The sequence below is a fragment of the Vicugna pacos genome, unplaced genomic scaffold (genome assembly GCF_048564905.1).
Source record: "Vicugna pacos unplaced genomic scaffold, VicPac4 scaffold_20, whole genome shotgun sequence".
Classification (NCBI taxonomy): domain Eukaryota; kingdom Metazoa; phylum Chordata; class Mammalia; order Artiodactyla; family Camelidae; genus Vicugna; species Vicugna pacos.
In genome coordinates, this window is record NW_027328741.1 from 47,632,223 (window position 1) to 47,645,335 (window position 13,113).

The window sequence follows — 13,113 nt, forward strand, 5'->3', positions numbered from 1 at the left end:
AAATTATGAAGCACTAAATGAGTGTTTCTCTTGCCTGCTGACTTGTAAGAGTCACTTCTGGTGAGGTTTAATATTGCAAATGTCCCTCCAACATGAAGAGACTCTAACATGGGATGAGGTGAGTCTGGGACATCTGTGCACTGAAAAAACTCCATGATTCTGAGAAACTCTACAATTAAAAAACTGTTGCCATTATTAAGCAAACAACACTGGATACTTATGCAGGCATTTGACTCACAGGTTGAAGGAAGATTAGAGAAAATAGCAAGAACATCACCAAAAAATGGTTCTTGGCCATTTGACTGATTTCTTACTGGGGCTTACAAATTGGAGAGTCCACCACAGGGCCACAGCTGGAGAGTTATCTGATTTGCTTAGAGGAATGTGGGTCTACCATTAATCCTTTAAAGAGAGACTCAGATGAAGAGGAGTAAGAAGACAGAAAGCTGGCTATGAGCTAGAGACTGTTCATGGCTTGAGAACACTTTTAAGGGGTAAGGATTTTGATCATGAACCCAGCCAGGACCAAATAAAACCTGATACAACTCATCCATTGCTAAGACACAAGTCACTCCTGGTACACTCTGCCCCTGGGAACCACCTTGGCTTTTTGAGAGCTTTAGAACGGATCTGGTTTTGGATTCACATAATCAAGTGATTCCCTGATCATAAAAAAATACTATAAAGTCATAATGCCTTGGAGGAGGACCCACTGGGGATTAGGAATGCAAACTCATCACAACTTTGATGAATCAACCCAAAACCACAGCTGCAGAAAGAGATCCTCCCTTCTCTTTAGTGGGGGGGGTGCCACCTGCTCAGGCCCACCCTTCTCTTGATCTCTCTGTCTGGGTTAAACCATTTCCCTCCACCCCACACCCCACCCTACCTGTGTCCCCACATGCTGGTCTGCCCCTAGTCCATGCTTTTCACTTTGTAACTTTGACAATGTCATTGCCTTGTTCAAAAATGTCTAACTAACCCCACCCCAAACTGGAGCTTTGTAATCTACACACAGTTGTCACCTGGGAGCCTGGAGAAAGGTATAATGCCAAATTCTGTCCAGGACTACTAAATTAGAACCTGCATTTTAATAAGATCCCCCGGGGACTTATAGCAGCATTTAAATATGAGAAGTACTGCTTTAAAATGCTATTTCCCAAATTATCTTTTGAAGGACAGTCTCAAAAACAGAGAATCAACTGCCTGGATTCAAAGCCACACTTTTCTCCCTCATTAGAGGACATCTGTCCATTCAAAAATACTGAGTGACAGCTCTGCCCCATGCTATCCTGGGCTTACAGGACTTAGTGATAAAGATGACACAAGTGGTCCCCGCATTTGTGCACTTACAATCTAGGAAAGGTGACATTAACAAGGGAGGATATGTATGGGAGTGTCAGAAAGGGGGTGTGTAGGACGCTGTGGAATGACCCAGTTAGTGAGGCGACTAGGGGAAGAGGGGCAAACGTAGTCTGAAAGATGAGCACATTGTTCCCGGAGAAAGGCTGCTACAGCAGGTCCCTGTGGACGTACAGGTTGAGGGTGCAGGAAGGAAGGGCAACTTAACACAGCCAGCCTCACACCAGGCAGGTGCAATGGCCTGCCAGGTGCCTACCCAATGCAAGGCAATGAGTGCTCTAAGTATTTCCCTTATGCATAGGTGTGGTTATTAACCCTGTTTTACAGATGAGGAAACTGAGACACAGAGAGAGTAAGTAATGCATCCACTGTCACACAGCAAACCTTGGAGCTCAATCCTGGCTGTTTGGCTCCAGTGTCTGTGTTCTCAGCCATCACACTCTACAATGCTGGAGCAAGAAGCTGAAAAACAGGCTGTATGTCCAGAGTTCAAGCAGTGTTTGCTCATGGATCTATGATCCACTTTTATTTTAAGGGGGGGAGTACATCCCCCTTCAGGGACGGCTTCTTACAACACACATTTTGGGAAACAGCCCACAGTTACTGAACCTGAATTTCTAGCCATGTAGCCCAAAGTCTGCATTTTAACAACGCTTCCACATGATTCAGAAGCAATAAAGCCTGAGAACCATAGGATTAGAGCTACCATTTCCTCCAATAATCTCCTCCCTCTCATAGTCTTCCCTAACGAACCCATGGTTATTTAATAATATATTGGTCCCCGAGTATAAACTAGACATGTGGGTGAATAGGATGGAAGCAGAAGACTGGAAGAAATCTAAAAATTGAATTTATGCTCTGCCAGGTCCCCTGACTGCCAGGGTGTGAAGAGAATCATCTAGGTTTGAAAAACTGGAGGCAAAAAGAGACCACAGAGGCTTAGAACTATTTTCACTACAATGCCAACCATTTAAATAACTAATTGAATCTCTGAAAATGGGAGTAAGAGCTAAAACTGCTGGAAGAGCAGTTATCTCGCATGGCCTGTGATCCCTCCATCCTTAGGCGGCACTGGACGAAGACGCTCACACAGCAGAGGGAATTTTCCTGAATGTAGATGCATACAATAGCGGTAGCTGAAGTAATCTCTGGCCACTGGGGCACATGGGCTCAACAAAACTAATATGCCTTCTTAGGTGTCAGGGGACCCTGACAGCTCAAAACACCAATATCTGGCTGCCAGCATGGGTATTCTTTTTAATTCAGTCCTTTCCTCTCTTAAAACCATTTAACAGAGGCATTATGCTAATCCCCTATGAGGAAGAAATGAAAAGAAACAGCTGAACTTCAATAAACCTCTATTAGCATAGATTATTTGATCTTCTTGCATTTTTCCTATATATATCTTTAAGAGCTTGAATGTTTTTCAGATAAGTGACTACAAAAATTTCAAAAGCCAATCTCCTCCTTCAAATGGTTCAGAATAGAGATCACAACTTTTCCATCCCACTCTGTCTGGAAACGACCTTCCCCAGGTGACTCAACAAATCCTGTTCCTCCGGCTCAATTACTCTGAATTTTCATTCTGGAAAATAAGTGCTGGAGGGTTTCCAGAAGAGACTGCTATCTCCACCCCTCAAAAGATCAGATAAACATTCCACTGTATTGTCAAAGTTCTTCTGTATTCAGTACATTTATTTCTGATTCCATCCACAGGCAAAGTTCACTGGATGCTACTATGTTAATTCTAGGGCAGAGGGTCATTTAAGAAGAGGAAATGGCACAGTTAGAAAACCTTCATACAGGCACCCCCCAAACCCATTGCAATCTAAGACACTGATTGATGATATTCTTCAAAAGCAGTCACTACCAGCACCCCCCACCCCCGTCCATCAATGAGAAGGGCTTTGAAGCAGCAGACAGGTCTATGTCAATGCTGGCCACATTGTCATGTCACTCCCATGAAGATGTGTGAGTCAGAGAGCCTTTGGGGGATCCTAGATGCACAGAGCCAGAATTTTCCAAGGAGAGGAGTTCAGTGCTCTCGATCTCTGGGATGGGTTCTCTCTTCAAAGAGCCACATGCTTTCCTCTCCTGGAGATCTTCCAGGGGGCTAGAGCAGTGATGCACTGAGAGCCACGCCCTGCCCGAGTACACGGCTGTCCAGACAAGGCCAGAGGGGTGTGGATGTGAGTAAGTTTGCTTCGAGCAGTAGGGTTAATACTCTTTCCATCCTTCCCTTTCTTGGGTGTAACTTTTCTTACTACGGCAATGGTAAGATTCATAGAACCGAGGCTGGGGTCTGAGGCTAGGGGAGAGGGACCAAGTAATTAACTCTAGGTCTTAGGCCAAAACGGAGCTCTGGAACTAGTTCCTGTGTCTCCACCTGGACTACCTCATCAGGGGACTGAAATAAGTGGGGCGGAAATACTGGTTCTAAGAAAGTCATTTTATAAAAGTTTTCCTGTGTGTTTATTGGAACTTAGGTATTAAGCCTCCTGGATCACAGCCCTCCAAATACATCCAGAGGTACAGAGCATCACCATTAAAAGGAAAGAAGTACCTACCATATATTGCCAATTTCCTTACCTGTTCAATACTTTTTAATGTATCTGCCTCTTTTCTTCCACAGGCTGGAATATAAATTCATCAGTGACACATGCTTAGCGCTTAAGGCCCTATATTCTAATGAAGATGCCTGGAGTCAGGCTCTAAGTACAGGAGCCACAGATAAATGGGATGGTGTGGATGTCTGATGGGGGACCACGTGTGAATGGCTGATTGAAATGCCACAACGGGGTCAACAGAAGACGAATACTTCTGCAACACACACCCGAGGCACTACGACATGTAAAATTGATCATGTTTTCCCTGCCAAGTTCTGTGGGATCTGGAAATCTAAGACTTCATCTACAAATTTTACAACCTTTGTTCCCAGGGTGACATGCAATTGGAAAAGACAGGAGCTTCTGTTCCACAGTCTCTGGCATATTTATCAGTGGGGAAAGCAAGCAGGTGATCAGGAAGGAGAGAAAGCATGAAGGGAACAGCGTCCGCCTACCTGGCTGGCACAGCCTTGGGCAGGGCGTCCACTCGCTGAACATGGTCACGATACAGTCTTTCTTGCACAGGAGACAGGGGCGTACTGTTTTGGGCCGAGTAGATTCTGGGCATCTGCCAACATGAAGAGAATGCATCAGTGCCTCCTGGAGAAAGTAAGCAATTTAACACAGAACCATCGGATTTCAGAACTGAAATCACTGAGACCTTTTATAGAGAAGGGAGAGAGACCCAGGGAGGTGAAGTTATGTGCTGTGCCCAAGGCCTCACAGCCAGAGGGAGAGCCCGAAGCACACCTCACCTCTCTTGACCCACAAACCAAAATTCTTTTCACTAGACCAGAAGAAAAAAAAAATCCCTGAAGCTAATGTAAGACAGATGCCAAGTGAGTATCTCCCCGTCAGCATGAATTCAAGGAACACTTGATTTTTTTTCAGAATAGACAAGATTTAATTTTTTGAAAAGTGTTTTATTCAGGAATATATCAAATCAGTGATAGTGTACGAGGTGACACATGGGTATATTGGGAAACAAAAAACATTGACGACCATGCAAAAATACTGCACACCCCGATACTCAACACAGGTTTAGAATTACTTAAGTAATTGACAGGTGTCTCTTTAGAACACGTAAATTGATGAGCTGGAGTCAGCGAGACATAAGTGGAGTATGTTTGCTTGCAAAGAACAAATATACGGACTAGCATTGACAGGAGAAACATCTTAGTTCTGTTATGCTGCTGAGAATTAATGTACTGTTCATACTTAGGGGGACCGGAGTCAATGGACTCATCGTTACTTGGAAGAACTGAAGTCTCAGAACATGGCAAACAAGATTCTGTTTTTATTTGCATGCTTGTTTGCTTATTTTCAAGAGTACAGAAGGCTAAAAACCACATTTATTATTTTCTAAAACAGTGCCATGCCAAAAGGAGAACAGAAAAGCACTCTGCAACATATGTCTGCATCTTTGAATTCTGTTTCCCGTTAAGCTTCCTATACAGCACAGAGATGCATTGCGTCTAAAGCTTAACAGCAGGAAGTCTGGTACTAGATGTCAGTGGTGAGTAAGTGCTTTGCCTACATTCTTTCATTTATCACTAATGACAGCAGTGAGAGGCATTATAATCTTCATTTTCAGATGATAAACTGAGGTGCTGAAATAATAAGTAATGGACCCAAAGCCACATGGAGACAGAACACTTGAGAAAAATAACGATCAGAAAAAGAAATCACCTGGCAAATTCAAATAGACAATTGAGACTTCCCAGTAGAAGAGAACAGAAAATTGAAGAAGTAAAAGTAACAAGGAAATCATGGATTCAAATATCGTAGAGCTGATGGAAGGCTGGCAATTCAGAGTGGAACGTCTACCAACTGTGCACAAAATGACCAGCATGCAGACACAAAAACTGTCCAACTGGCAAAGAGCAAGCCAAGGTAAGAGGAGAGGTAACAATGGCTGGGGGAGGTGAGGGAGAAAGCCAGGTCACCTGACAAAAAAGGAGACTCTCACTGAGGCCAAATCTTGTCAAGGTACATAATTATAAAAATAAAAACCTATTCTTAGTTTTAAAACTTTAGAAGCAATACATAGACAAGACACAAATTTGGCTGTGAACAGAATGTACACAATATTTTTCTTGTCACCATAAGGTGAAGACACAGTGAGCGCAAGATGGGAGGTGGCAGGGGAGGGAGGCTTGGATGTCCTCCTCCAACAAAGCAGGTCCTCAGAGAGCCAATACATATAAATGAAATGAGAAAGTTCTAAGTAAATTAATCAAAAATGCAAACATAACCAACCAACAGAGCACCAACCAAAGGAAGAGGAGTCAAGTCAGGAGAGGAGTGTAAACGGACATTTTAAATTGATCAGTGAAGAGATATATGAATGATACATGAAAACTACACCATTTAGAGTAAGGAGGTAAACATCGGAAAGGGGAGGGAGGATGAGGATATATCCTGGCGCTTGCCTGCACTGACATAAAGACACAGTGGAGACAGACAAGAAACTAGCAGAGTGGCTGGCAATGGCAGGAAAGGAGGCGGGGAGGCGGGGGATGGGAGCAGAAGCGGTAGAAGGAAATTCATTTTCATATATTAGATGTCCCTTTGTATTTTGTTATAACTTGTGAACCACATGAAGGCATACCCAGCAAAAACAGAGAGAGAGAGAAGAGAGGGGAAGAAAAGAAATAACTATTAATAGTTAATAGAAACTACTAAAGTGGTTGTATTTGGGATGTGGGATGCTAAACGTAGTAGATTTCCATCCTCAGTCCCTCTATATTGTTTTACTTCCACTGTGGTGCTTATAACACTGTAATACTGATAAATTAAAGTGGAAATGTATATATGCACAGAAAAAACTGCTCAATAAATTGCTAGTGGTCTTATTAATAATCATCCATAATATACATAAAAACTACCTATTAAGTAGTTGAATTCAATGAATGCAACAATGGAATGAAAAAGTGTCTTTAGAGAAAATAGTATTTAAATAATACAAACTATTCTGGTATGGTAGACTTATGTCATCCTTTGACAGAGATAGCAAAAAACACTAAACTCACTCCCAAGTCCTTTACTCATACCCTGAAGTCTACTAAAATTTAATTGAACTGCTCTTTATTCTGTCTGCTCTCCAATCTCTCCTGGTATGTGGCTGGAAATGGAAGGACAACTTCCGGTGTGCTCAGTGGGGCGGCAGGGCTAGGGGTGCACAGACCCAGCCAGGACCCACTCATATGTCCACAAAGAGCTCAGAAATGCCTGTGCTGCTGGCTTGGCTTCAGGTGCTCTGAAGAGAGTGGCTAAATCTGCAGGCACTTTGTTCACTTCCAGTTAGGAGCAGCTGTTCATCTTTTTTGGGAAACCAATATTGCTTATGTTTATTGACACTTTGTTAGCATCACACACCACAAACACTCAACAGGCCTAAGGTCAACTTCGTAACATGGTCCTCTTTCTCTGTGTTCTTCCCCTAAGTCCACCAGTGAGAAAGGTAAAATCCCCTCAAAGGCATATGTCAAACTCAGGTTAGACTGCTTTTATCAGGTTAGATGCCATGAACAGAAGGCTTTCCTGAAATGTGATTGCTGGTCTGAGAGGAGCCAAGTATTTTCTTGCCAGTGAAACTGTCTTTCTGTTCATTTTTTCAGCCAATAATGCAGACGTTTTCCTTAGAGGTTCAACTTCCTCTTCCTCCTATTTATATGCTGTCTAACCCCTTCAAGGACCATCTCATTTCCAATTTCATAAATTTCCTCTTAGTCTTCAAAAATATTCTCTTCGACCATTAGCAGCTTATGTATCCTCCACTTCTAAAAACTATAATGTTTATTCTCTGTATCGTTTATTGTCACTGAATAAGAAATAGCTTTTGACATCTTTCATGCTGCTGGTTTTCTGGGTATGTGTGTGCACAAGTGTGCATATATGTGCATACTTTGTACATACACTAATTTTGATGGTAGGATTCCATTTTATATCATAACTTAAAAATGCCAGAAGATCTTAATGCATTGCATATATTTAGTAACAGGAAGTGAGTGACTGAATAGTACTTATGCTGTTGGAGCCACAAGGCAAATCCCTGGGAATATTAGGCACATTTATCCAGCCATCTCTGAAACAAAACTGAAGCCTTAAAAACCAGGGAAACACACAGAGTCAGTTTTTAGTTAATAAACACATCATGGCTCCTTGTCTTTTGCCAAAATTCATACTTCCTACTCTCCTGTAACACTCTGATCCTTGATTGGAAGTACTTTTGATAAAAGGATGAGTACATTTCATTTCAACACATACACTTTCCTGGACTTGCACTGGAGTATTCCATGATGATTGCCTCTTGGCGTCCTATAGGTTTCAGTTCCTTATAATCACTGTGCTGAAATGCATCAAATTGAGCTACAGAGATCTGCCATTTTCCAGTTATGTGTCCACAATCATGGTGCAGACTCAGCACTCCAACCCCTTCCCTTGAGTAGTCCTCCAACCCAGGAACTGCTGTACCATCTCAACCTGCCAACTTTTTCAACAGGAAATGTGTAAACGGAGCTCTCAATTACTAGATCTCACAAAAGGGCCCATGTTTTCATGTTAATGGCAGAAAGTACCTTTTAGGACCTTTGGAAGGCTTTGAGTTGTGGGATTTTAATCTTAGTTATTATTTTTTTGCACATTGCAACTGAAAAAAAAATTGAGTAGTGAAACAAAACCAAACAAACGTCCCAAAATATCCCAACAAGCTCTCACTCTGTGTCAGTTGTGTCTTAGCTAGTCCTCATTTTCTTTTCTTTTTTTTTTAATGGAGGTATTGGAGACTGAACCTCATGCATGCTAAGTGCTAAGCACGTGCTCTGTCACTGAGCTATACCCACACCCCTAGTCCTCATTTTCTGATAAAATCAATTCTATTACACATACAATGGCAACCTATACAATTACGTGGAAACCAAAACACCACCCTAGGGAAGCAAGAACTTGCAAGGAATTCTGTACATCCCAGTGCAGTGGGTTTAGGGCTAGAGCACATGATGTTAGCCCATCCAGTCCATGGAGACATGCTTCTTTCTCTCTACCCTGAAGCCCACTCTTTCTTGAGGATATTTTCCTCTTCCCTTTCTATTGCCATCACCCCCACCCCCAGGATTTCACAAAAGGGAGGGGATTTTTTTCCACTACAATGGCTTTCACATCAAAAAGAGCAAAAGTGTATTTTTCTGAAACGACAGAGCAAAGGATACTTTCTACCGCTGATCTTCTATCTCACTATGTGCTCCACTGGATACTAGGTATTATTTTCTTAGCTCAATTAATCTCATTACCTCAAGAATTTTAATTAACTTTTCTTAAGTCAATGCAGGCTTCCCTTGTTGAGCAGGACTGTTTGGAGACATACAGTAAAAACTAAAACTAGGTTGTTAAGTCTCCAGCCTCATTAAAAGTGCAAAAAAAAAAAGTATGTGTGTGTGTGTGTGTTTTAGGGAAAACATATGTGCAATTAATTTTCTTGTGTTGGAAAATCAAGCAAAACTGGAGGTTATTCATTGTCATGATGATATTTTTAGTCTCACGTAAATTATCAAACAAATGCATATGCATTTGTGAATTGTGCTTTAAACTATAAACTGTTGGCCCTGTGATTTTTCTTCTGACAAAATATCATTAAGTTAACCTTTGAATAAGCTGATGGGCTTAGAGACTTTATAAAAAACTGTCATTATAGTAATCAGAAAGCCAGACAAGGAAATAGGGGACTGTTTGAACATATAATCCAACTTTTCATGTCCAAATAGTGTTTGAAATGTGATGATAATGTCTTTGGTAGCTGTCGGTCTCAATTCTAATGCTCCATTGCTAAGACAAAAAAATAAACTGCATTCACATCAAGTAGATTTTTCCTGTTGTGGTTCAGAGGTGAAACATTACCTGGAAGAGAGCTCATACTTCAAGTATGCTCAATTTTCTCATCACTGTAAAGAATAATAGTTTGCTGCATTTCATGTAGCATCCATTCCTATATCTAAGCTATACTAATTTTTATTTGGATATTCAAGCTAATATGTCACGCATCTTTTTTTCAGCAGTTGGAAATTTACATGATAAAAATGAACACTATCAAGGCTGCAATCCGTCTCAAGATAAAAAGAGTTCTTTTGTCTGCTTGGTATCTTTATAAGCCTTTCAGAATTTTACCATAACCTCATGAATTTGATTATGTCCTGAACCAAATGATGTGCAAATGTTATTGTCCATGTTTGGCTAAAACTTTCACTGACTCGATTGATCCGCATGGTGTTTTGTTACCACCAGGTAAACTGAAACACACACTGGTGTAAACTGACATTCCAAAAAGTATCACAAGCAACTTAGAGTTAGATGCTAAAGCAGAAATAACATTTATGACTTAATAAGAGCAGAAGGACATACATAAAATCTGCACATCACACTTCGTGTCAGTCCCCTTAGCCAAAATTTATCATGGTAGATTTTATCTTTTTCTATTTCACATTTTTATATTTTTAAATATTTTATATTTTTTCTTAAAGCAAAGGATAAACATCAGCTTCTTTAATCTTCTACAATTCATATCTGTTCCATGTCAAACCCTGTTACTTTCCTACACATAGGTCTGATTCATTCATAAATTCTAAAAACGTTTATGGACACTAACCACATGCCAGACACGGTGCTAAAATCTGTGGTGGCAACAGTGAAGATCATCCAACCCCAGCTTACTGAACGCCACATTTGGGAGGGGGGAGATTCAGTCTTCTTGACTATGCTTCACTTCCAGCCCAAGTTATCTTCTCTTGTATTTGCACAGCCATCTGCTCCTCAGATGCTCTAACACCACAGTATCTGGCCAGTCTGCCCTATTTCTGCCATCAGCAGCTCAGGTTCTATGACTTTCCTTATACACAACCCAAGCGGTTTCCATGGCAATGTGGCTAAGGCCCAGAGTCCGTCATCATGGTGCCCCAAGATGAGATTAATCAGGTGTCTGAGTTGCCCATGACAGCAACACAAACTGGATGGAAGCAGGCATGAGAGCAAATGTAGTTGCCCAGGTTGCCAGGAAAGGCAGCTCCCTCAGTGGGGATGGGACCAGGGCTGGATGCTGCCAGGATTTGTTCTGCTTCAGTTTCTGCTTCTTCCTGAGCATCAATTTTACTCTCTCCTCCTGCTTTTTCCATCAGGTGAGAGCACAGTCATGTCAACTCTCCACTCATACTCTCAAAGCATCAAGATCAGAAAGAAGAGAGGGTATCATTTTCCCAACTTAGAAATGCCTTGGGAAGAGCTCAAAGTTGCCTAGTTTGTGACCCTAGACCCAAGTTTGCACCAGCCCAGCCTGGGGACCCACACTGCCCCTGCGGCTGGAGTAGAGTCTTCCATCACTGGAAGGGGACTCATTCACATGTAGCCACTTGGAAATCTCTATGGCAGGCCAGTTACCCAGTCTCTGTACATGAGGCAGGTCCCTTACATTTTCTCTTCCAGGAGCCCTCCTGCATGGACTGCAGGAAGACTTATGTCTCCCCATTTGGTCTAAAGAAACTCCTCCAGCCAAGTGCTCTTTTTCCCTCCATCACTTGCAACTGTCCTGATCCTTGCTGATGTCTATATCCTAGTCCACATGTCCACATTCTCCTCCTTTTTTTTTAATTTACCTCTCCCTGTGCAGGGTATGGCATGCATGAGACTGTAAGCCTACTCAAGGGCAGGAATTAGTTGATTTAAAATGACCGTGTGGATTTACTCAGTGCAGACAAGAGCAGCGGGACCTAAAGAAGAGTGAACATAGCCCTGTATTTTCAAAGTGTGTGTGTAACCTACCTTCACATGGACCTTGTCTTTATGTGACTGAAAAAGAGTCAAAAATACTGATATCAGCTCTAGAAAATCTGGTTACTCAAAACGATTCAATATGGGTGGGCATTATATTTACTGTTATCCATTAATTAATGCACACATTACAACTTAGTAAATTGTCTACCTCTGGTTGAGGCATATTTTTTAAGTCCTGAAGAGTCAAACAAAGCAAAACAAAAATCTCTTACTCCAGCACAGATTGAGACATATTCAGGGCTTGAAAAATGCTTCTGACTGAAAATATTCAACTATGCCATAATCCTATGTACTTTCAATAAATTATCAATAATACCTTTTTGTCATCACCTGTCCCACATGACTCTTGACACAGAAGACCCTCCGTGTCTGAATGCCCATGCCACATGTCGCTTCTCCATTCCAGCCAATGGTTGCATTAAGGGCAGTTACCAATGTGTCTTCAGAACAGGGGCCCCACGGAGCTGTCTCCCAGTAGAGTTGCAGACAAGAATGGTCATTGCATGAACGATACTCGTGGAGGGCCTGACTAGGGGGGCATGGCTTTCCACTTGCAAACACCAAAATCAAACAGAATACACAGCGGGCACTGGTGTTATCGCCATGTGGCTGCTGTTGTTACTGTCGTTCTTGTTTTTTGTTGTTTTAACTGTTTAAATGGTCTAGAAAGAGGGCCTTTGTGAAACAACCTTTCATTGGCCTGAGCCAAGTCACTCCATTTCCAACTTGAAGGTCATGGTTCTTTCATCCTGAGGAACAACCTGAGAACAATACATTGCACCATTCTCTCCCAAAGAACAGATAATGGTGCATGTCAATTAGATGTAAAAAATCAATTGATTCTACTTTCCACCTCTGAGTCATGCATTTCTGAGATAAACTCCAAAGAAATCTGCTTTTATCTTAATATTATTATGCCTACACAAATTAGTCAGTTAGCTATAGTAACCCATGACCTTGAAGTGGTATCAGGTCAAATACACACATACACACACATTACCTACATAAGCTCTTTCTTTCCTAAGAGACTATTATTTTCTCTCAGAGAACCACTTTAAGACCTCTATCCTCCATCAAGCAGTGCATTTTACTGCTATTTGAGAAATTGAGAAATCTCAAAGTTTGGCAGGAGAGAGCCCATCCTTAAACTCAGAAATAATACCAGGCAATGTGTTATCCACTGCCAGGCAGACCAGACAGATGTGCACCCTTACAATCCTGGGTGAGTCAGACAACCAAATTTCATGACTATCTTTTCTTTCCCATTTTTATATCCATGTAAAAACTGGTATTTACCTAAAGTCTTGACTTTTTTCCCCCTCCTCCT

The 13,113-nt window shown here is 41.7% G+C and overlaps 1 protein-coding gene across 1 annotated transcript in view; it reads right to left on the minus strand.

Moving 5' to 3' along the window:
• Window positions 1-13,113, minus strand: part of LOC140693683 (thrombospondin type-1 domain-containing protein 7B-like) — a 160,596-nt gene that overhangs the window by 118,900 nt on the left and 28,583 nt on the right. Inside the window, 2 exon segments of the mRNA XM_072957390.1 lie at window positions 4,424-4,536; window positions 12,103-12,336. Of these exon segments, the coding sequence (XP_072813491.1) occupies window positions 4,424-4,536; window positions 12,103-12,336 (347 nt within the window).